At 34.9% G+C, this 25,181-nt stretch overlaps 2 protein-coding genes across 3 annotated transcripts in view; both read right to left on the bottom strand.

Annotated features, from left to right (window-relative positions):
* Positions 1–1,313: 1,313 nt before the first annotated feature.
* On the bottom strand, positions 1,314–15,771 carry slc6a5 (solute carrier family 6 member 5). The gene is made up of 16 exons (XM_051114987.1): positions 15,504–15,771; positions 14,251–14,697; positions 12,771–12,918; positions 12,175–12,306; positions 11,849–12,022; positions 10,888–11,035; positions 10,672–10,804; positions 10,167–10,301; positions 9,562–9,665; positions 8,758–8,882; positions 8,459–8,571; positions 8,219–8,350; positions 7,851–7,950; positions 7,202–7,302; positions 6,898–7,065; positions 1,314–5,521 (listed from the first exon to the last, which is right to left on the bottom strand). Exons 1-16 carry the CDS (start codon positions 15,504–15,506, stop codon positions 5,363–5,365), a joined length of 2,322 nt encoding a protein of 773 aa, XP_050970944.1. The 5' UTR covers positions 15,507–15,771; the 3' UTR covers positions 1,314–5,362.
* Positions 15,772–18,630: 2,859 nt separating this feature from the next.
* prmt3 (protein arginine methyltransferase 3) overlaps positions 18,631–25,181 on the bottom strand; it is a 70,673-nt gene continuing 64,122 nt past the window's right edge. For both annotated transcript variants that reach the window (XM_051114988.1, XM_051114989.1), the window contains exon 16: positions 18,631–18,830. In XM_051114988.1, coding sequence (XP_050970945.1) covers positions 18,721–18,830 — 110 coding nt within the window. In that variant the 3' untranslated portion in view covers positions 18,631–18,720. The remainder of the gene's footprint in view (positions 18,831–25,181) is intronic.

The raw sequence follows: 25,181 nt of genomic DNA on the forward strand, positions 1-25,181 counted from the left end.
AAGAAAAATATGTTATGTATATATATTTAAAAAATATATATAATATCAATTTGAATACAAATATACACATGTAAATGTTTTCAAAATATGTACTGTATGTGTGTGTAGTTATATATACATAATAAATATACACAGTATACACACATATATTATGTAAATAAAAAAATTTTGACAGCAGAATCATAAAGAGAAGATTATGAAATCAAATCACTCAGAAATTTCTAGTATATTTCACAAAGAAATGGCAAATAACACACTGAATAAAACATAATATTTTGAAGTAAAAAGACTGAAGTAGTATTTGTATGTGTTTTATTAAATATATTCCGGTTTGTTTTAGTTACGATTTCAGGAAGCGTTATTACAGTGTACTTTTACAGTTGTTGGAATAATGTAATAGAATAAAGGTTAGAAGAGCAAATGCAATAACTCATGTTAACAAATGAGACATTATTGTAAAGTGTTACCAGAATTATTAAAGATAATAACGTACTCTAATATTTCATCTTATAGAAGGAAAACAGTCTGTCTATATTGTGCCAACACTGGTGACAATCATTGTGGTGTCATTACTTCTCAATATCATCCTGTGTTGTATCTTAAAGAAACATAGAGCAGGTAATATTTATTCGCTGCATATACTGGTATTTTCAAAATATGTGTATTTCTTTGTTTTTCTAATCTCACCTTTGTCCATTTTTTTCAGGCATGTCACAAACTAATGCGAGTCAAAATGTAAGAACTTTTCTAAACACTCTACATGATATATTACTTCAAAATCAAATATTTAATAGCTGTTAAATCTTGTTTTTTTAGTCAAAAACCAAATGCCAGTTTTGACCTGTATAATTTGTGCTGCGTAGTAGAAGTAGTGCTGTGTACTAGAACTATCTGTAATGTCATGCCCAAGTGACTGCTTCAGTACAATATTTCTGTTATGTAATGCATCAGATAGTGTAGTTTGTGTGTACTAATGTTTCATTGCATGAAAAACACTCAAGAGCTGGATGGTACAGTGCATTGAAAAAAAATGGGTGTGGGATTTACTTAAAACTATTATCACTCAGAAATTGCTAGCAAATTTCTCAAATAGTTACAAAAAACAATGAATTAAATGTGAAATTTCTTCTTGACATGGTATTTCTGATACTCTTTTTATCTTTTTTTTACAATCGCAACCATTGTGTGAAGCATGTGTATGTTTGTACAGTATGTGTGCAAATGCGTTTCTGAACAAAATATTAAAAACACCTCAGGCATATAAGAACACAACTGGAGTTGAAAACATTAACATTTATTTATTGATTAAGAGGTTATACATTGTATGATAAATATGGTCTTTTATTGTATTATTGGCAAAGATACTATGATTCAAATCGCATTTCTATACATAAATACAAAATCTGAGGTAGGGCCTCAAGGATTAATGACATTTAAAATAAATTATGCCTTTTCATATATGTTTATTTTCCTCTTTTTATACGTTTTGCTTTTTTGTCCGGCACAGGATTTAAAATTAGATATTTTTCATATTTATACTCTACAATTTAACTCAAATGATGCCATGATCTGTTGGAGGTACATATCTGTATCCATAGGCAGATTTCCCTCATGTAAAACACACAGAAATATATGACATTACCCAAGTAATAAGAAATTTTACCTATGCTCCGATAGGTCCACAGTAAAGTGCCAAATGACACGACATACATTACAATATAGACTGACCACATAATGACTGATTGGAAGCTACTCTGTATCATTATTCTGAAATACACATAATAGTTTATTACCAGAGGACATCTATAAGGCCAAAGGTTACCTGAAGATGTCATATAACATATTGACACACATCAATAATGACCACTAAATGAAGGATGAGTGGCAGTATCTCAGTCTCCTAAATACACAGAATAATATATATCATTTCTTCATATAGGCTATTTGTATATATATACGTATATATATCTTTTTCTTTTAGAATATATGTTCTTTTTTAAGCTTTTTTTTTTCAGAACCCTTTGAAAAGTTCTCCTTCTTTGGTTGCCTACTGCCCAGTGTCGCCCTGTAGGTAGGAAGAGGTGGTAAACTCAGCTGCAGCTGCTAAGTAAGGGACACAATCAAGAAAAGGAGCGTAAAGGGGAAGCATACATGGACAAATAATCCACAGCAACACAAACAGCACATGCAAGACTGTTACCTATTGTTTTTTCCCACAGAATATTTGTTACGTGAAAGGGGTTGTAACTATAGCTCTCGGACAGACGTACAGCAACACAAGGACTAACGGAAACTCCATCCAGAACCTCAAATATTACAAACGATCGCAGCAGCCGCCTACAATTCGTGTGCTTTGTATACCGCTTGTTGTGCTACGTAACCCAGAGCTTCTATTCGAGCTCTTGCATACAAATGAAACAATGTATAGGGGAACCTCAACTGACCTGACTGCCAGGCTGCGTTTGATCATGTCTGGATGGTTGGATAAGTATAAATCTAAACATTAAGCGCTGCATATTATTCCACACATTCACACACACATATACTACACAGAGAGTAAGATTAAACATATATCAGAAAAAGCATCTCTTTTGCAACACTAATATATTGAGGAATACTTTTTTTCTTTTTCTGTTTTATAAATGCTTTATATTCAAGGTGATTAGTGTAGTATCTGCATATTACATGGCTTTTGAAACACATCACGCCCAGGCAAAGTGTTATTACTTGCGTTGCGTGGGCAGTGTGGCTCTTTTCACTAACTAAATCATATCCACAGTACTCATTATTTAGGTATACATGTTGAACTAATAAAAAAAAAGTTTTTTTTTTTTTCACACTTTTATTTTTATTTTGGTGGTGGAGAGCAACTACTTATTTTAGGTGATGTTTAATCAAAGTGCTTTTTGTAGTGCTTTGACTGATCAGCACAACAACTAACCAGAACAAAAAAGCTGTTGCCTAAAGCAATACTATTAAAGCATTTTATCTGTAATCATATTTACAGTCCAATAGCTGAAACGGGACACTAATTATAAGATATATAAGGATTAAAATTGTCAATATATGGCATAATATTCTGAATATGCGCACTTTTACAAATCTTATAGAGAATTGGTTATATGTAGGGCTGCACGACAATGGTTAAACGGTTGATCGCGATTTCTTTGCTTAAAATATATATAGATTTTAAATTTCATAAGAATTATTACACTTTCACATAAAGATAAATTAAGAGAATGTCAACTTGCATGGTTTGCTTGCAGCAAATAGTGCAAATGACCACAAGAAAGAAAACAGACTTGCTGTATTGCACATTTATTTTAGCAGAATATCGTAGTAGAGATCTCTAAACTCAAACTTAAATTTGTTCTATTGTTTATGATACATTATGTATTTTAACAGTTTTGTTCAATAAAACCATATGATTTCTTGCTGTTCGTACATTATTTAAACTAATTTTTATTAACTCGTTGATATTATATGTGTATTTTTAGGTACTTTTAAAGACTACTGTTCACTTACATCTATTTTTATTACCACAAAAAAATGAGATGCGATCTGTTTTATTTCCAAATTTAGTTTTTTTCTGTTTACATTTTTTCTATACTCTGTTTTAATGGTTAAATTAAATGTTTTATTTTTACCAAATTCTGTGTTTTCCATTACTTTTCTAGATTCCATTTTAGTGCGTTCCATTCAGCTCCAATTGATTTTATTTAAAAAAAAAAGAAAAAAAAAGAATGTATTCTTTTTTTTTATCTTTTTTCCCCCCAAAAAATAATGTGTATTTAAATTTTTCTCCTAAAAATGTTTTTGTTGTTGGAAATTAATTGTTTCAATTAATCGATTAATCGATATAAAATAGTCGTTAGTGGCAGCCCTAAAACCAAGACAGCTCTGATTGGGGAATTAAACTCTAGAAATCTGGCAACAGCAACCATGAAGGATAGCTTGTTACCAATACAAGTTAATGCTAAATTAAATTGAATGTTTTCAGGATAATAACCAGCAGGCATATATGATATATATGGAATATATTGAGAGAAGCTGAAATCGTGACCACGATTAAAATACGATTCATCGTGCAGCCCTAGTTATATGTGAATCACATCAAGTTTCCACAAATATGTTAAACTTTAATCCAACATCTAATAAGGTTGATGGAATGGAAAAATACCTGAGACCCTGTTTCATGAAGACAAACAGACAAACCGATGGAAAACATTAAAGAAAAGGAGTGTGGTCCCCAAGCACAGGATTGAAGGATGAAAAACGTTTGTTTGTTTCCTAATCTACTAATCCTCTGCAAGCAATTGTTAAAAATAGTGTGTTAGCTAGTTGAAGTTTCTAAAATATACACTTTTTATGAGACGACTGGTTTGCCACACACACCACACTCCTCTACTTTTACTGCGTACTGCATAAGAATAGGAGGATTCACAAAGTCTATGAACAAATCACGACACAAACTCGAAAGCATACTCTAAATATTAGTATACATACATAACTGTTAGTTGGCCGTTGAGTACTACTCTAAACAACACTGAAAGGTATTATTACAGTTTTGCATGGCTAACTTTTCTTTGAAGACAGGGATGGATCTATACTACTGGAACCTACACTATGAGTTTGGCTTCTATAACATTGTAGAGATATTTCCGACAGGTTAGTAGAAGAGTAGCATAGCTTATAATTCACAGAGACTGAAATGTGCTCACTTCCCTCCATATTGTAGTACGATTGGTTTAATTAGCACTATACTATGCGGTATTTTATAAATAGAGGAAGTCTGAGGCACAAGGTACGGCTATAAGTGGACACAAGTGGAGAGCGATAGTACGATATCAGAAAAGAGTTTGAGTTCACTGTGCACTACTCAGCAGTTTATCTCATTTGTGTTTGCTACATTTAAGAGATGACAAGCAAATAGACAAGAAATATAAATGCTATTCTCCTCATTTTGTTTTTCTTATTAACATCAGCAGTCACTTCGGAATGAAAAAATAATTAAAAAACAACCACTGCATGATGCACGATCAGTCAAATATTGCCTCAACAGTTGCAACTGCATCATTATATTGCCTCTGAGAAAAAGGTTCAGCTGGGATCGGTGTATCAGAATGTGCGTGAAAGACCTCCACTCTTAGACTGACTACGAATAATTATTCAGAAAACAATGAAATCATAGGGAGTTGTCTGTGCTTTCCACCTGAAAGTCCCCTCTAAAGATGCCAGAAGAGGGGGAATATGGCTGAAAGAGAACACTATGGAAAAAGGGGGAAGAAAGAGTTTGACGTGAGTGCTGGTCTCACCCTCAGAGGCCTCGGGGAATTTCGCACTCACAGGGGATTGAGGAGGATTATTGATATTGGGCTGATAGCTGGAAATCTTTGGGGGGAAGTTTGAGGCCGAGGGAGTTGGTGCCCAGTGGGTCGATCATGTTCTTGTAGCGTTCCCCACGGTGTTTCATCAGGAATGGACCCCAGTCGGGCTGAGGAGAGCACACCAACTTCAGACGCTGCAGAGAATGAGAAGAGACATCAAAATTGCATGCTGGGTTCTTGGTTTGCATCCTATAAATTGATTAAAGATTGTTCGGTTGATCTTTTTCAAAAATAGAATTTCATAGAATTACTGAAAAAGTATCACTTTGATTCATTAATTTGTTGTTAACATTGTTCATGTGCATAAAACATGTTGTTTTTCCACTGTTAAAAATACAACAGTGCATTCATAACTATCAAATATATGATGTAAATTAACTACATGGCCAATAAATATTATAAAATATATCATAAAAGTAGCGGTCCCCTGGAGTTGTGTCACTGGTGTTACCGTTTAACAAAAATTGTTTATTTTGAAATAAAAATCACACTGGTGACATCACTTGACTTCCTTCTTCCTATTTCCTAAAGATATATGAAAAAGGCCCATGTTAAGCCCAAGTCTCTTTTCACTTATCAGAAATTTTCTTATTTATCTCATGATTTCATATGAAGCTTTTAGTTGAAGTCACTGGTATGACCTACTTTATTGTTAGGGAATTGTAAAAAAAAAAAAAAAAAAAAAACTTGAATACAAATGGATTAAACTACTTAATTTAGTGAGTATACCATGGTTGACAACATGTGGTTTGATACCTTGCAGCAGCCATTTTGTAAAATGCATTTTAATGAAAATTTTCACTGGTGTTACTGTCACTGGTGTCACCTTCCTTATGGGTAACAACAGTGAAGATCAATATATCAGGCCTTATGTATGTCACTGGTGATTCATTGTGTCATTGGTGTTACTGTTTTTTTTTCTGTCACATTAAATAAAATATTACCTAATTTCTTGCGTTTTCATTATGTATTCATAAAGTCAAAAGGTAATATAATAATGTAGTCTAAGTTTAAATGTTAGAAACATAAATACATTTTAAGACATACTGCCATACCATACAAGTGGACATTTCTGTAGAATGACCCATTAACTGAAATAAAAGGTTAAAAAAATCCTTAAACTTATTTTGTTTCTGTAACATATATATATATAGACATATATTAAAAAATATATAAAATGGACAAAAACACAACAAAATGACTAAACTTGAACTAAAATTTCATTTAAAACAAAATTTAAAAAACTAATTCAAAATATTAGTAAAAACTATAATAATATCTTAGTGATACTAAAATAACACTGGTTCATGCCAAAGGAATTACCACAATGAACTAATGATGGCATAACGTAATTAAAATGGTGAAAAACTTGGAAACAAAGAGCAAATGACCTGAAATAAACAATTTTTCCTACACTTCTAATAAACTACCCATCTATTTATTAAACAGCAATACTGAGCAGTTTTAAATAACACTCAAATAGAAAATAACCCAAACATCTCTCCCTTACCTCAATAAACGATCCAGGTGCAAGGTGCATCTTAATAACAAACATAATGGGAATCCATATGACAGAACAGATGACCATAAGCCAGCCGAGAACCATAGACCAGGTTGGATAAGTGTAATCCTCATATGTCATCACCTTCCACTGGTACAAACTGAGTGCCAAAATAAACTAGAGAGAGAGAGAGACAGAGAGTTAGTGGCAGTACTAACCAACAGTAATAGTACTGATGAATGTGTGCATGCAGTGGCACTGGATGTGTGTCAAAGGAGTCAGGAATGGTCTATAAGGTATAAGGTGGACATACTGTGAGAATGGTTGGTGTGACAAAGGCCCAGCAGATTCTCCAAAACTTGTTTGGCTGGAACCCAATCATCATCTCAATGTCCTCACAGAACCGCTGTAGACCTGCACCACAAATACAGGGAGAAAGAAAGAAAGAAAGAAGTCAGTGAGCATATTAGCACTTCTAGTTCCATCAAGGGACTGTAGTGTATTTTGTTTTGTTTTTTTACTTAACATAGAAGAATCATAAGCTTTTCGGTCACAAAACTTTATTTCTGCAATAATCCAATAGCCACTGGAAAAATCCTTTTGGATTTTTGTTGAAGGAGCCAAGGTGATGCTAACTAAAATAAAGCATCACTGCAGCTATATTTAGTTGTTCACTTAAATTAATCAATAAAATATTTATTACTATTTACCAACCATATACTGTATAAATTAATGTTGCTAAACTAATTAAAATCTATACCAATAACTTTAAAAAAGGCCTATAAGGCTTAGCCTGCCTTTTGAACTTTTGAGCTTGAACCAATTCATTGCTGCCTGCTTGTTTGTGTGTTTAATTTGTAATTTTATTTTTCATTACCTAAAAATCTGATTCCTGCTGTGCACTAAAATAAATTACTGGAGCCATAAGTTTAAAACAACTGATCATAATTTTGTAAACTCACCATAAACGTATGAGACTCCAACCAGTTCGAATATGGCTATGATGACCAGAGAGTAAGAGGCTGCATAGGTGTCCACCAGCTGAAGCATGTACATTCCACTCTGTGCATGAAAACACACGCACATGCACATTTAAAATAAAAATAAATGAGATCTAATCTAAAAATCACCCAGTGGATCACTTTAATTTAAAAAGCAAACAAACTAACATTTATTCCAGACCTTTCCAATTATCTGCTTTAGGATTTCCATTCCAGTCTATTTACTTTTCTATTTACTTGTTTTTTATTATTTACCAGAGAGCTGCTTTAATTAAAGTGTGCTATAAAGGTAAACTTTTTGCAGTTGGGAATAAGAGTAAATTTCCTACCTCAGTGATCATGGGGAAGCCCAGCACAAAAAAGGACAGACAGCAAACCAAAGTGAACAGAGGCTTGTGTTTGCGCAGGTACTTGGGGAACTCATCGGAAACAGATGTCACTATAGTTTCTATTGTGGCAAACTGGAGAGGAACAAAAGTGTGAACAAAAAGTAATTTATTGTATTTCATTCTGTGCTCACATTACACATTACAAAAACTGTAAATCATAGAAATTATGATTTTCATTACCATGGTATCCAGACCAAGTGTAAGCAGCATGAGGAAGAAGATGATAGCCCAGAATGGTGACAAGGGCAACCTAGTCAAAGCCTCTGGGTAGACCACAAATGCAATCCCAGGACCTACACAAAAAGAGCATATTTACAGACCAGACTGATCAAATGCCTATTAGGTTGAATGTCATTGAAAACAATGACAATGTGATGAGTTTTGTGTTTCTTCACTAAAAAAAAACAACAACAACCAGACATCTGATCATAGTTAATCATAGCTCACCATCCACAAGCACACGCATTCATCCTACGTACCTTCATCTGCCACACTCTCAATTGGGACTTTGAGCTCATGAGCCATGAAGCCAATAACTGAAAAAATGACAAACCCAGCAAAAATACTGGTGGCACTGTTAGTACACGTCACGATGAGAGTATCCCTGGAAAACAAAAGAAACAGAGCACATCATGTAACCTCACATCACAAATACTAATTATAATACATAGATGTTATTTTAAGAATGTGTCTATCGAATATGTACAATCCCTACCACAGCTAATTTTGCAGTTTTAGTTTTGAAATGAATATGAAAGAATAATATTGACCCTCTTGATTACAGAGACTCGTTTGTTTACATTTGATCATTCAGATATTATACTGCATTTATTTAATCAAAAATAGAATTATATTGTGAAATATTATTACAATTTTAAAAAATCTAATTTAAAGTGTAATTTATTCCTGAGATGGCAAAATTATTGGCTGAATTCTTAGCAGCCATTACTTCAGTTTTTAGTGTCACATGATTCTTCAGAAATCATTCTAATATGCTGATTTGCTGCTCAAGAAACATTAATGATTATCAGTTGTGCTGCTTAATATTTTTGTGGAAAATGTGATACATTTGCACATTGCACCTTTCTTTGATGAATAGAAAGTTCAAAATAACAGTATTAACTTTAAATAAAAATCCTTTGTAACATTATAAATGTTTTTGCTTTTACATATGATCAGTGTATGCATCCTTGATGAATAAAACGATTAATTGCTTTAAAAAAAAATTGTACTGCCCCTAACATTTGAACAGCGGTGTATTCTGAAGTGACAGCACTAGTTACCTGTAACAGTTATTATGGAACTTATTGTAGGACGACAGGGTTATAAGACCACCCCATGCTGCAGACAGAGAGAAGAAAATCTGTGTAGCAGCATCCTTCCACACCTAGAGTTAAAGCAAAAAAGAGAGAGAAAAAAGATAGATGGAGGAATGAAATAAGATTAATTCTGGAGGACAGTATGTGAAATATTTTATCATCAAATATGTGACCCTGAACCACAAAACCAGTTATAAGTCACAAGGGTATATTTGCAGCAACAGTCAAAATATTAAGATATTAAGTAAAGATCATGTTCCATGAAGATATTTTGTAAATTTCCTACCGTAAATATATCAAAACTTAATTTTTGTTTGGTAATATGCCTTTCTAAGAACTTTTAAGGATATTTTTAAAGGTGGTTTTCTCAATATTTTTGCACTCTCAGATTCCAGATTTTCAAATAGTTGTATATCAGTCAAATATTGTCCTATCCTAACAAACCACACATCAGTGAAAGCTAATATATGGTGTATAAATCAAACAAATTTTAAAAGAATTACTCTTATGAATGGTTTTGCGGTCCAGGGTCAGATATAATAAATAAAAACACACATTCTTTTGATTACCTTGGCATCATTGAGTTTTTCCCATTTGGGTGTTATGAAGTAAAGGATCCCAGAACCGGCTCCGGGCAGAGTGACCCCACGGATCAACAGGATGACCAACACCACATAGGGGAACGTGGCAGTGAAATACACCACCTGAAAAAGACACATATACAACATACAATGAAAAAGAGTCATCACTCAAAGATATTACTAGTCTTCTTTAGTAGTTTATCTAAAAAAACTTTTGCCAAACTTTTGCTTACAGTCTTAGAAAGCATTATTAACCCATGTAACATTTCTTGTGCCAAATTAATAAACACACATTTACATGATATCTGGACTATTTTCACTTATTTGCTAATTATTTACAGTTTGGTTACTGTCTAATGTACTACAGCCCAATGTACTACTTAAGGAAAATCAGCTTTGCACTGGACCAGAGAGAGACCTGTGTATGCTTCTCTCTTACAAGTTACTGTAAAGTAAGAGAAAGTAAGAGAAAATAGTCAACCTGTTTACTTACCTTCCCTGAGGACTTGATCCCTTTAGCCAAAGAGGCATAAACAATAAGCCAAGCCAGAAAAAGGCAAGCAGCCAAGGGCCAACGGATGTCACCTGGGTATTCAATACCCTTCGAAATATGCAACACATTATACCTGTCAAAAAAGGAGATTAGCCATTTAATTTAAAAATTACACAAACCACCTCTAAATACATATACATGCCAAAGCACACTTACTTGAAATATTCCTCACTAGGGCTGACATAGGTTTTATTGTCCGATGTGACATTTAAGAGTTTAGTCAAATTCCCGACAGCATTTGCAGATAAACAGAATGTAGTGTTCTTGATTGATGTGATGTTTCTGTCCCTTAGTATACAGGAGTCTGGCCAGAAGAAACAATGATAGAGCTTGGAATGAACGTGAAAAAGTTCCTGTTTTCCATCGTCATTCACTGCCTAGTTGAAAAACATTCTTTAAACAAATTAAGTGCACGAAATCAATCAATCGTCGTACAAACAGGCCTACACAATTCACACACAACTGCAATACAGAGACAATTTGAGACGGTAATAGTGGTGCTACTCAAACCTGCCACGAGGTGGCAGCGCATCTCACTGCGGCACTGCACCAACTCTTACAGTAAATTTGTCAAGCTAGCAGATTTTCTGCTGAATTCACCAAAAGCACGCCATTAAGAAAAACGTTTTAAAAACGAATTAAAACGTAAACATTTTAGCAGATTAAAATAAATGTGTAATAAAACACAAGAGGTTTTATTCCAAATAGATTTTAAGCAAAAAATCATTCTGATAAGTAGCACTAAACGCACTTTTCAATGTGACACATTAATCATAAATAAAATAAAACACAAAATCTATTCATATTGCATAATGGTTCTAAAGTTAAAAAAAAAAAAAAAGGACTTGATTTGACAGTTTCTGTAACTGGCAAAAAAAATCTGTCAAGTCATCAAATAAGAACTTTTGGCGTAATGAGGAGAAACAGTTGCGTTTGGGTATAAAGAGAGCAGGATGACACTGAATAACCTAAATTGAGCGGTAGGCTACTTAATTCCTGAAATACAGGTTGCGCATTGCGCATTTTAGTTAGAAAAAAAGAAGGGGTGTTGGGGGGTGGACTCACAGGGGGAGAGGGAGAGAGAGAGAGAGAAAGAGAGAGAGACGCTCATCCTTACCCAAAAGCAGCATGTCTTTGTCTTTGCACTCGACGGTGTTCCATTCATTATTACAGGTGGCCCATGGCAGTGTCTCCTTCAACGAAGCGAACAGGTAGTACAATGTCCAGCACATAATAATATTATAGTATATGGCTATCAAGACAGATATTATCAACATGGCAATCCCGCAACCTATAATAACAAAATGAAACCAGATAATAGAAATTACACTTAAAGCAGTCGGAAAGTCGATTACCAGTTCACTGGAAACACGAATATAACACATTAGCACAGACATTACTCATTATAACGGAGGATCAATTAATAAAGTAACGTCAGTTTACCTTGTAGAGCTGGAATCGCTTTCCATACTGACACCGGGCCTTGGCTGGCGAACTGACCCAAAGACACCTCCAACAAAAATATAGGAATACCGGCGAGGCCTAACATGATTAGGTAAGGTATCAAAAACGCACCTACAAAAAGAGGGAAAAGCTGCTATCAAAAAAAAAGTCATGACTCATGAGTAGTGCGTCTTTAAAAAAAAGTGAACAAACTTTAGATTTTGTTTTGAATTAAAATGTAATACAATTTTTTTGATAATATTACAAAAAGATAATTTATAACAAACACAATAAGTATTAAATATAAAATAAAACAACTTATATCCACTATTAATGTGTACAAATGTTACAAAATAATAATTCTTTCGTTTCCCTTATAATTCGTACATTAGAATAAAATCCGTGCAATTATAAAACGAATTTTTCATTTTATCACAGAAAATAAAATTGCCTCTAACGAAAGTTTATACGTGTGTATTACTACGCATTGACATTCCCGACTTTTAAACGATTAATTTTCGATAAAAATCGATTTGTAGTAAAACAAATATATAAACTAACATTTTCTAGCATGCTTTCCCTTAATTATTTCTCACCTCCACCATTCTGGAAAGCAAGATATGGGAATCTCCACACATTTCCCAAACCCACGGCATATCCCACCATGGACAGAATAAAATCCAGTTTGTTGGACCAGTTCCCCCTGGCCTTATTCTCATCTCCTCCATCATCATCATCCTCCTCCTGAAAGAACAGTCCACTAAGTATTTAGTATGATCGGATGTGGGCTGCTAGCCTTCACTTTAACAGATATTCAGTTTTTAACTCTTATGACAACCATCCAAGTATGAGGCATCAAAATTATAGATGCATTAACATTTAAAACATTTTTTTTTTTTTAATCTAAATGCTCCCCCAACAACTTTTTTGTCTCGTTTCCGTGACCTGGAAATAAAAGGGTCGCCCTTGGCTCTAATAAACACCCCAATGGGAATTGTACTATAAGCAGATTCTTATGTAACACATTATCCTGCAACACAACCAGTCATCAGAAACCAATCTCTGAGAACAATAAACCTCATACATGCAGTGCTCAGCAGCTTCATTTCCAATCATAAAGCAAATGTTGTAACTCTTGTTCTGGGGGGGTTTGTTTCAGTGGCAACGCAGTAATACACAGACTACAGCATTTGATGTATTCAGGTTCCTTGACACATCCTCTTACTCGACCTGTTCGTGAAAACTGCTGTAATTATTGTGCCGTCAGAAATAATCACTATCACTGTTCAAACCTTTCCAGATTGTAAACAGATTTCGTTTCGCTGCTCACTTTTGAGAGACTGAAAAACAATGTCCTTTTGTCCAAAACATTTTTTGACATATGAGAGCCGTATATCAAAAATGACAATGTTTTTTTACTCCTGAAGCACATCGCATTTAACACATTAACGACTTTAAACGTTAACACAGTAAAACGGTGCAAATTATGAGCAGTTCAAACAAAAGGTTCGGAGGGCCTAAATTAGATTACATATTCATATAAGTGAATCTTTGTTTCAAACGTTTCAGTAACCCTACAAAAAAAACTACAAATTAGTCACAGCGCATTTTTACCTGTCGCAAAACATGCCAGCGAATAGATTTCGCTAGGAGGTAACCATAGCAACGGTAAGCAGCTCCAAATAACCGTCACTACTTAGGCTATCAGTACGTGTAAATTTAAATATCACAATAAAACACTATACATTTTTAAAGTATAATAATGCTTGTGGTGATCTCAAATGAGACTTTTGATTAAGTGAGACGAAGCTCTAGAACCTCTATTATCATCATAATTTTTCAAATCTGTTTTATTTTTGCAAACGCAAGTGGGTTAAATATCTAGCTAACAAAATTTAAACTGTAACGGTCGTAACGGACAAAGCTGCCGCGGGATTCCTTTGGTTTTACGATGCAATATAGGACACTTAAAACATCTAGCGTTTGTTTTTGCTCAAGGCTCTCCCCGTTTGAAAGCTTTACGCTTAGGGGTGATTGGCTGATTCAACCGGAATGAAACGTTCCTTAACCACTTACCCCGGTCAATGTGCCAGGCAGAACAGATGTATTGCCATCTGTACCCAGGATGATGGTGGTCTGGCTCATGGAGGTCCAGTCACCGGTGGTGTTGTTATGCTCCGCCGCGATCCTTACAGCACTTTGATTGTTAGACATGAAGTCCGACGTGGCTTTACCGGTCGAACCATCCATTTTACCGACGGAATCCTTGCGCACGGCAGAATTAACGGGAGCAAACGTGGGTCCAGGTGCGGCGTTTTTAAACGTCCCGTATGCTTTATTGGCTTCCATGTCGCAGGGTTTATTTTCCGAGGGACAAAAAGTTTTCCGTTCGTTCACAGGCGGCGGTTGGAGCACCGGGTTCCCGTTCTCCGGTTTGTTAGTAGTTCCAACCGCTCCCCCAGACGGCTGGGGCGGAATACTGTTTGACGGCTGTCTCAACATTTCCCCGTGCTCGGAAAAATCCTGCAACGTTAAATACACATTAGTCAGGACCAGTATAATTAACGTAATAATTAACTGCTATTTCACACCTACAGAGACCCAACATTTTTACATAGACCTACCCTTAGGCAGCACAGCGAAATGGCAACGTTATCATACTGTAACTTCTGCAATGTATTTTATGCCAGACCGTTTCTGGACATGTCTGCTCCACTTCTTTGATTTTCAGCTCACGGACGGTAGCTGTTTGCTTCTTGCTTTTACCATTAGAGAAAGATTCTTTAATTTTACGCCTCATTTACCTCCTGTCATTCAACCCCGGCACATCCCCTGGTTTTATGGGCAATAGACAAGCTGCCGGGCTCGGCCGAGGCTTTTCCCCCCTGCGGCAGGCACCAGTCCCGGTGTAAGTGTGCGGTGCAAACCCGGGTGCAAACATGGAACATTACACCATCAATTACATTGCACCATAGGAGATCACTGTCCTAAAAACCCTTTTAAAATATTCTGCATACCAAAAGAATAATAATAACCATAATAATAATAATAAAATAAAATGTCTATCATTTTTTAAAAATCACTACTACTAAGGCTATACTTTTGTATTCATTTTTTAAACGTGATAGTTTCTTATACACTGTATAGCTTGCCTTCGAAAAGGTGTAAAAACGCCTGCAATAAAGTTTCAGCACCGTGGATAGCGACACTTAGTTCATTAGTGCATTTACAAACAATACTTTTTAGTTCCCAAGACTGTTCTAAATAATTAGTAAACTGTTCACAGCAAAAACACGCAAAGCGTAAAGTAATGAATGTGCTGTACTTACCATTTGTGCAGAGTCAACAAATGTGGGTTAATAGCAGAAAACAGCTGGAAAGACGGCAGGCAGACTGAGTTTGGCTGTGCAAAGTGCAAAGCTTTCTATATCTCCGTGGGAAAGATCGGGTTTGCGTCAGTGCATGGCAAGGTACCCTTCGCATGACATTTTCTTGATAATAGGGCTTTGATAAATCATTGGCCTTCAATTCTGATTTTAAAGGGGCAACAAGCGAAGACGTGAGCTCGTGACACACACAAGGCAGCGCGAGACTACGTTTGGGGACGGACCGGCTCGTGACTGATTAATAAACTTGTCCCTCAGGACTATGTAAAGATGTTCATCTGACGCACGGAGAAGATTCTGCAGACGCAGGCATCGTGAGGACTGCATAGTTGACCGACTCCTATACATATAGATAAATCTAATGACTTTTAATCAAGTAATATTATTAAAAGTAGATAACAGGCCCATTTTATGTGTTCTAATTATATCTTATCACACTTAGGTTATTTACATTCAGTGCACTGAACTGCGCCAAGGCTTGCTTTTTTTATTTAGATAAGGCCATGGAAATATGATTTTTGAACGATTTGCTTATATTTTACATGAATGACTACGTCTACAACCAAACAGTTGACTTTGGAAAATTATGAATCACCACTATGAAAACTTTTGTAGCATATTTTCTATAGTATTTGAGTAATGGATCTCACGGTTCATGGTTCACACGTCACACGAACGCACGCGTACCCTTATGCGTCACCGGCACACATACTGTTCAAGTGTGGAAAGTGGGCGAGGTTTTTGAGGAGTGGAGGCACTCATTTGTTAAACTTTTACGCAAGACAAAGGAGGAGTAATTTTCTATTTTTAGCTTCGATGTAAGCACACTGCATTGAGCATCCAAGCATCATCCCCCGGAGTACCATTTTTTTAAAACAGAGAAGCACTGAACTGAATATAGCATCTTTATGAAATTCTTCTTATTAATGCATTAATAACTCAAACACACATTACAATATATAGACCTAACAGCACATCATGTAAGCTATATTTAAGTCCATTCAAATTTGAACAAGCTGTTAAAGATTATTTAGTAACGGCGTTTGATTAAACTAGTTATAAAGTGCCCAACCAGTTAATCAAAAAATATAATAACGTCGGTAAGTTGATATTCAGTGTTCGGGCCGCTCAGTCTTGATATCACTCTATACATGCACGCTGCTGCAGTGACCATCATAAATCTGCGGCCGCCTGTGATAAGCCTCTATACGGCTGGATTAGCTCTTCGCTCTGGGTTTAATTGCTTTGTCAACAGAGAATAATTGTAATTGATTTCTGCTTCTCTTTCCGTGTCACCTTTATACGTTCTCTTTAAAGCACGTTAAAGAGAAACAAGGTACGCCATAAGTAGAAAGAGCCACCAAAAATATGTAGTCTTTCAGTGGTCTGCAACCAGCTAAACATTTGCCTAACGAATAATTCAGTTTCTCAGGTCGTTTATTCCAGTTTCAAATTAGGAACTGTCTTGTTTTGAATAAAAATTGTGTATTCGGGTATTTTCCTAACTTGTTTTGCTTTGCCATAAAAACGACAATGCACACACTGGGTTTGATAAAGAATAAATTACGCTGAAACAAAGTAGTTCTCTTTACTTTCTTTCACCCTGTAATTAATTACATAAGATAAGATTATGCATCAGCCAATGGTCATTTGTCTTGTTAGCATTTGCTGCACAAAACATGCCTGTAAGATATGGAATATTACCGGGCCTTAAACGAAATCACGCAAGTCTCCACAACAATTATCAGTTTCTCTTCTTGCAATAGACTTTTTTTTTTTAATGTAACGCAATCGTTTTAATAAAAGTTGGTTTCATATTAGCTTGATGGCTTTTTTTAAAGACCTGAGATCAGTCTTGCACACCTCGCTGCAGCGTGGCAGCAGTGGGGAAGTGGGGATACTGGAAAATACACATGCAAGTGAATGTAGTGTCCTATAATAAAACCTGAGGCAAAATTGTTCTGGACTTCTCTTAAAAACAGGATTTTTGCTCGCGGACCCCAAATATAACTGACCTTAAATTGAATTAGTCATGCCAAAAGTTAGATTAGGATAGGCAGTTTGTTATATTACCATATTTTTCCACACAAAACAGTTTATTCAGTCTTCTGCAGCATAACTGCCATTAGCTTTTGTTTATCTTAATATTTAAGTTAAGCTAATATTTGAGGATCCCCCTAGGGGACGAGTTCTGTTATTACGTCTCCTTGAAAACTTTATTCTGATTGGTCAGTTGTGGTATTCAGAGATTACATATCCTGTTCGACCGGCTACCAATCAGCTATCACTACGTGAACGCTTGGTGTTTACGGTTTAAGCCATTTGTTAGAACTACATAATTGCGCCACGGCGTAAAAGAACCGCTGAATGTAATTTTTAAATGGTTTGTGGAAATAAATGTCTCTCCGTTCACATCTACTCTCTAACCTTGATGAAAAAGGACTCAGGGGACTTTAGTGTTACTTTTGTGGTAAACTTAATAGCTTTCTTATCCACATTTTATTTCAACTCGGAAGTAAGCCTATGGGTGAGACTTCCGGTTTATTATCCGCTACAGGGAAATGACGGGAAGAATAACAAGGTGCAGTAAAAAGTAAAACGGTTTTTAGATAATAAGATAATACAATAAAATAATATGGTAAGACACCAATTTGCATTATCAAGCAGCAAAACAAGCCGTTTCGTACAGCTACAAATAGCTGGATGCGCATGAGACTGGAAGCAAGACCCATAAAATTTACAAATGGCCATGCCTACTGTTACGGGAAGAAAAAGGTGGATAAAAGAACATAGACACTGAGCACTTACATTCCATGGAAGCTTTTACTTTATTCACTCAGTCATTATTCAAACAAATAGGAAATTAGATTTTTTCCATTGCTTTTTATGAATAGTCAAAGAGGCCCAAATATATGGACATTAACCGGTTTAAAACGGTCTAAAAAGTTTTGAGTTTCATTAGTTGGCCAAGTTGTTGACTCCTGGTCCTGTTGTTTGTCACAGAGAAAACTTGTATTAAAAAAAAAAACGTTGACAACTTTGGCTTTATATACAACACAAGAATGATTGATATTAGTAGAAAACTTTTTAATTAAATGTTTCATTAATTAAACACTGCATTGCTCAAAGTATGTGTTTTCCATCCAATAAAACAATCTCTTCACTGGAGGCTGTAGGTTTGCTTCCGACCAGCGACGTCAAGTGTGATCAGCAGTGCCCTGGGGTCCTTTCTGTTCTTATGCACTGTGATTTGACCAGGAAGTTCTTCTCCTGCACAAGGAAAAACACAGTGTCAAACAGGATTTGACACAAATCAATCTTCATGGGGAGATGCCTTCACACCAGCTTGAAATGTAAGTTATTTGAGCTTTCCTCATAAGCATTTACATGCACAAGTATTCCATTTTTATTACCATATAGCTCAGCCTGACACTTTTCTGTCAAAACTCAGATCTGTGTAATGGCAAAAGTGCAAATTTCTACTGCATCTCATTGAACAAAACTGAAACTAGCTGAGATAGAAAAGATGCGATTAAAAAGCTGAGAGTGAATCAGGGGAGGATGACATGCCGCTTGGCTCCAGATGGCAGAGAAAGCTGCTGCTTGCTACAGTACGACTACAGTAGGAATACAGGCGGCACGTTTTATCGGGAAGGCCTGAAGACAATGACGATGATTACACCAGATAATCACTTTGATTAACTTCACGTTTCACTGCCAGACGTAAATGAATGTTTACCCATTTGGCAAACAAGCCCTCCGCCCCCCCACCACTTCTTTCTTTGCTGCAGGTTACATGAGATAAAAATATGCTGACTGCAGCATTTTGACATGAGGAGAAGTCACATGTGATCGTCACAGCATGCTGGAACTGTCACACTGGCTTTCTTCTACCTTTTAATGTCAAATGATCCCCTTAAAAGAACATTAAAAATTAAATCTTTCACAATTCACTTTTCCTTTCCCCCAAAAAAGTACAAGAACAAGACTCTTGAGGCCTGTTCACACCAAGAACAAAAACTAGTTTAAATTAGGGTTGCCACGATATCAGATTTTTCACTACACAGTTATCATGGTTTAAAAAATTCACGCAAACGATGTATCGTGATGTCTATAGAAATCTCTAAATAAAATATATAAATGATGCTATGAGTCAAATTAATCTTTCTTTCTTTCTTTATTTGACCAATGAATCACACTATTGCATACAAAAGGAACACTTACGCTAAAAAGAAAATACTAAAATGCTTACCGTTTTTAGTTTAGCACAGTGTCAAAGAAAGACAATTTATGAGAATAACTACATATTTTTACTCCAAATTTGCACTATAGCATCGATCGAGTGTTTGAAATAACTTGCCTCTATGAATGGACTCTTATTTTATAGAAATCTGTCCACCAAACGTTAGCATGAGCTTACAGTATAAGGTTAGGAACCAAGAAAGTTTCTCATACCGAACCACTTCTGTTTCTGAAAAATTCTGGAACTCTGAAAAATACACAAAAAAATCTTTCGGTATGTGTGCACAAAGTGCTGGGAGCATTACCAGAACTCTGAAAATATAGAAATTGTGGTCATAAAAATGGAATTGACTGAATTTCCTTAATTTTAACACAAATAATTAATGGAATCAGAATTGTAATCGTTAGGCAAAACTGGAACTGGAAAATTTCTCACGATTCCCAACCCTACATGCTTATACACAGAACATTTTTATGCATTGGTGTGGATGTTAATATAGCTATGGTTATCATTCTTGGTGTGAATGGGCCTTTAGAAATTGCTTTGGCAAACAAGTCATGCACTAATGTGTCAGGAACAGAAATCTTCAAAAGATTTGTTCAATAGCAAAAAAAGCTGAAGCCTAATTTTATTTTTTTTTGGCAAAACAATTGATCTAGCAAGAAATCCTTTAATTAAAATCATCTGTGCAGTGAAAACTTGACAGATCGCATATTGCCTACCGAAAGCATGCACAGTGGGTTTTCTCTTGACCAGTATGAGCACAAATGATAGAAAGATCTATTAAACTTCAGCGCCCTGCAGAAAATGGCTGTGTGCATCACACTGGTGTGTGTCTGCACTTCATAACAAACACTTTTCCAGTTACTGCCAGTGGGCTTTGATACACAGAGGTCTGTAGAGAGAACCAAAAGACACAGAGAGTGAAATTACTTGACCCTACAATTCCTGGTTAAATCTTAGAGTAAAGCAGTTTGGGATGTAGTTACTGCAAGACTTTATTCTGAGACTATAGAGGCGAGAAGACGACTGGCGATCTATGAGAAAGAAGCTGTTGGTGCACGTTAATTAAATGAAGGAGACAAGGCAGCTTCTAGAGCCGTCATACATCACACTGCCATTTGCATTAAACATGCCAATGCAACCAAGGGTGACGAAGGCTGAAACGAGAAATGGACGAGACTACGTAAAACATCTCGATGTATTCCTTGAAGAAACGTGACTGCTAATGAACAAGCTGGTGCGCAAGTGATACAGAACAAGGATTATAGTGCTCGCAAACATAAATTTAAAGGAACAGTTCAAGCAAAAATGAAACTTTTCTGAAAATTAACTCAGCCTCTGGCCATCCAAGATGTACAGTAGATGAGTTGGTTTCCTCACTGGAACAGCAGTGAATGGGTGCTGTCAGAATGACAGTCCAAGCATCTGATAAAAACATCACAATAATCCACAAGCAATCCATATGACTCCAGTTCATCAATTAATGTCTTGTGAAGCAAAATGTTAATAATAATAATATAATAATAATTAATTATTAATGTAATAATATTTTTAACATTACCAGTCCTCTATCGATAATATTTTCTAAAGTGAAGGAGTCATGAATCAGGAGAAAAATATGCACAGATTAAGCCCCACTTACAAATGAAAACAGTCAAAAACATTGTTTGGACTCTCATTCTGACGGCACCCATTCACTTAGAAGAAAATTTGTGAGCAAGTGATGTAATGCTAAATTTCTCCAAATCTGTTCTTATGAGGAACCAAACCTTTCTACATCTTGGATGTATAGAAGCCCGCTTCCGCCACTGAATAAAAAATAAAAAAGGTAATTGCGACTTTTCATCTCACAATTCTGACTTTCTCACAATTGTGAGTTTATATCTCACAGTTCTGAGAAAAAAAGTCAGAATTGTGAGTTTTGCAATTTTGAGAATCGCAATTGTGAGTTATAAAGTCCAGTTCTAAGGAGAAAAAAAAAAGAAGACTGATATGTTCACAGAATTGCAAGTTTATATCTCACAATTCTAAAAAAAAAATTGGAATTGCGAGTTTGTATCTCACAATTCTGAGAAAAAAGTCAGAATTGTGAGATAAGTCGCAATAACCTTTTTTTATTATTCAGTGGTGGAAACGGGCTTCCATATCGATGGCCCGAGGGTGAATAAATTCTAAGCAAATTTTCATTTTTTGGTGAGTTATACCTTTAATTTAAAGGGACAGTGCACCCAAAATGAAACTCCTGTCTTGCCTGCTCACCCTTATGCCATTTCAATCCTATATGACTTTATTTCTTCAGCACAACACAAATTGTTTTTGTCCAAATTATAAAAGACATAGGGGTCCCAAACAACCCTGGACCTTATTGACTTTCATTGTGTGAAAACGGGAAAAAAAGTCATACAGATTTTGGAATGGACATTTTAGGGTTACCTATCCCTTTAAAGACTTATAATGAAATATCAGTATCTAATGTCCAATCATTATGTCTGTTTTCAGAAAAAAAGTCCTCCAAACACTGCAGCACTAGATACAAACGCTGCATTATAAAACGTCTCTCTCGCTCTGCAGCACATAACCTCATAAATCTGTGGCCCCTGTAAAGGAGATGCATAAAACAGGCCTTCGGAATCACCAGCTCACCAAAGTGCCCCCGTCTATCAAATAATCGCACCTCCCCCTAAAGGAACCTTGCTCTGACACCTCAAGGACCTTTTCACACTGCAGACAGACTGCACTTCCTATGAGTTTAAACTACTTTAAAGTACCACAAAAAGCATTGCATGGCTGATTCAATAAGAAGCCTTGTTCAAGTCTATTACATGATGTGCAATGCACTTTTTATCCTCAAAACGTCCCAAAACCACTCAACACAGGGTGACCTCTTTTATTCGAGCTCAAAGGTTGGTTACGCATGACAAACGAAGCTTTTCAAGGAAACGTTCTCATCTTTTCCTTTTAATGATCTGCAAAACCAACTAAATCATGACAAATGAAGGCTGCTTTAATTGATGTGGCAGCATCTGAGGGCGTCTTGCATTTCCGTTGAATACTCTACCTCCCCTCTCATCACACCTCTGAAAAGTAATTACTAAACTAACACAAACAGGAGAAGAATCCACACAACCTGAGCATGAGCTGACAGCAATGCATTTTTCTTCTAACAATCATTTTTCTTTCATGCAAATGACAGCTTGGTGATACAAAACACATTACTGTCGTTGTTTAGAAAAGAAATCCAATTTAAATTCACAAGTCACAAATCATGTATTAAGTGAGAAGAATATCAAATGCAATTATTAACACAGTTTGAAAATATTCCTATTTTTGTAGGATATAATACAGGAAAGTATGGTTCTCATCTTTTTATTTTAATCAATAAAACTATAAAGGCAGTTTAATTTTTTTTCAAAGTGCCAAATCAAGTTAAAAAGAAAAAGACATTTGTTTTGAGTTTTGTCATTTGTGAACCATTCCTTACTCGTTCTCTGCTTCCTGCTCACAGTAAGTGCGGTTTTGTCAGGTCATGATTAAATGCATTATTGTTTTACAATAATAACTGTGCTAAATCAATAAGATAAACTGATATCACTACTTTAACACATAAATGCACCTGAAAAATAAGAACAGGTTGAACAAAAGTAATTACTCAATTACTACACTATCAGTCAAAAGTTTTTAAATGGTTTAAATGTTTTTTTTTTTTTTTTTAAAGAAGTCTCTTTTGCTCACCAAGCCTGCATTTACTTGATTCAAAGTACAGCAAAAGTACAATTTTGAAATATTTTTACTATTTAAAATAACTGTTTTCTATTTAAATATATTTTAAAATGTAATTTATTCCTGTGATTTCAAAGCTGAATTTTTAGCATTATTACTCCAGTCACTTGATCCTTCAGAAATCATTCTAATATTCTGATTTGCTGTTCAAATATATTTCTTCTTCTTATTATTATTATTATGTTGAAAACAGCTGAGTAGATTTTTTTCAGGTTTTTTTAATGAATAGAAAGTTCAGAAGAGCATTATAAATGTCTTTATCATCACTTTTAATCAATTTAAAGCATCCTTGCTAAATAAAATTATTAATTTCTATTTAAAAAATATATATATACTGACTACATAATTTTGATTTGTATAGTGTAAAATGTTACAAAAGCTTTTTATTTCAAATGCTGATATTTGGATCTTTCTATTCATCAAAGAATCTTGAAAAAATGTACTCAGTCGTTTTAAATATTGATAATAATTTAAAAAAAAGTTTTTGGTTTTTTTGAACAGCAAATCAGCATATTAGAATGATTTCTAAAGGATCATGTGACACTGAAGATTGAAATAATGATGCTGAAAATTTTGATTTGATCACAGGTATAAATTACATTTTAAAATAGAAAACAGTTATTTTTAAATAGTAAAAATATTTCAAATTTTACTGTTTTTGCGGCATTTTGGATCAAATAAATGCAGGATTGGTGAGCAGAAGAGTATTCTTTAAAAAACATTAAAAATCTTACTGTTCAAAAACTTTTGACTGGTAGTGCAATTTCACAAAAAGAAGAGACATAAATGGTTAGCAGAGCAGCCAAAAAAATACTATGGTAATACTATGATACACTGATATTCTTACACTTCTGTTTATCTGGGGTCAGCAAAGTTTTTTTATGCTTTTGCTCACCAAGGATATATACATATTTGATTAAAACTAAAGTAAACAAACAATTTAAAATAACTTTTCTATTTTCATATTTCATTTTCATTCAGCAGGTGAATTTGCTGTTTTGCATCACTGATATGGTGCATAAGAAACATTTCTTCTGATTAGAAATGTTTAAAACAGTTTTGCTGCTAATTTTCATTTATGTATTTATGTATGGAAGTTATTATGTATTTTATGAATATTGTATATATTTATTATTTTTTTGTGGAAACCAATATATTTTTTCCAGTATTCTTTGAGGAACAGAAAGTTAATAAGAACAGCATTTACTTAAACGTTCCTGTCACTTTTTATCAACCTAATGTCCTTGTTGAATAAAACTTACTGACCCCAAACATCTGAACAGTAATGTACCATGGTACTCAAAGACAAGATACCACTTTATAATTAAATGTCATTCATATACAATGTTAAACAAATTTTTACGGTTATATAATACTATTATCAAGGTACATGGCCAAAAACACATAAAAACACTTGTTTTATCCCCCCACGTCTTTTCATTCACATGCATTTATACATATGGAAAGAGGAAAACTTCAAAACCATATGGTGCTAATCCAAAGGCAACAGGCCAGCTGCAGAGCTAGATGAGTGTGCATGTGAGTAAAATATAAACAACAACTAACTTAATCAAGATTAGTCACCATAAATCACC

Source organism: Labeo rohita, chromosome 7 (assembly GCF_022985175.1).
Source record: "Labeo rohita strain BAU-BD-2019 chromosome 7, IGBB_LRoh.1.0, whole genome shotgun sequence".
Taxonomy (NCBI): domain Eukaryota; kingdom Metazoa; phylum Chordata; class Actinopteri; order Cypriniformes; family Cyprinidae; genus Labeo; species Labeo rohita.

Coding starts and splice junctions, on each gene's coding strand:
- slc6a5 (XM_051114987.1), bottom strand. Junction 8,351..8,458: donor CACTTGGTCTGGATACCATG/GTAATGAAAATC, acceptor GTTCCTCTCCAG/TTTGCCACAATAGAAACTAT. Junction 7,951..8,218: donor GCTTCCCCATGATCACTGAG/GTAGGAAATTTA, acceptor TTTCATGCACAG/AGTGGAATGTACATGCTTCA.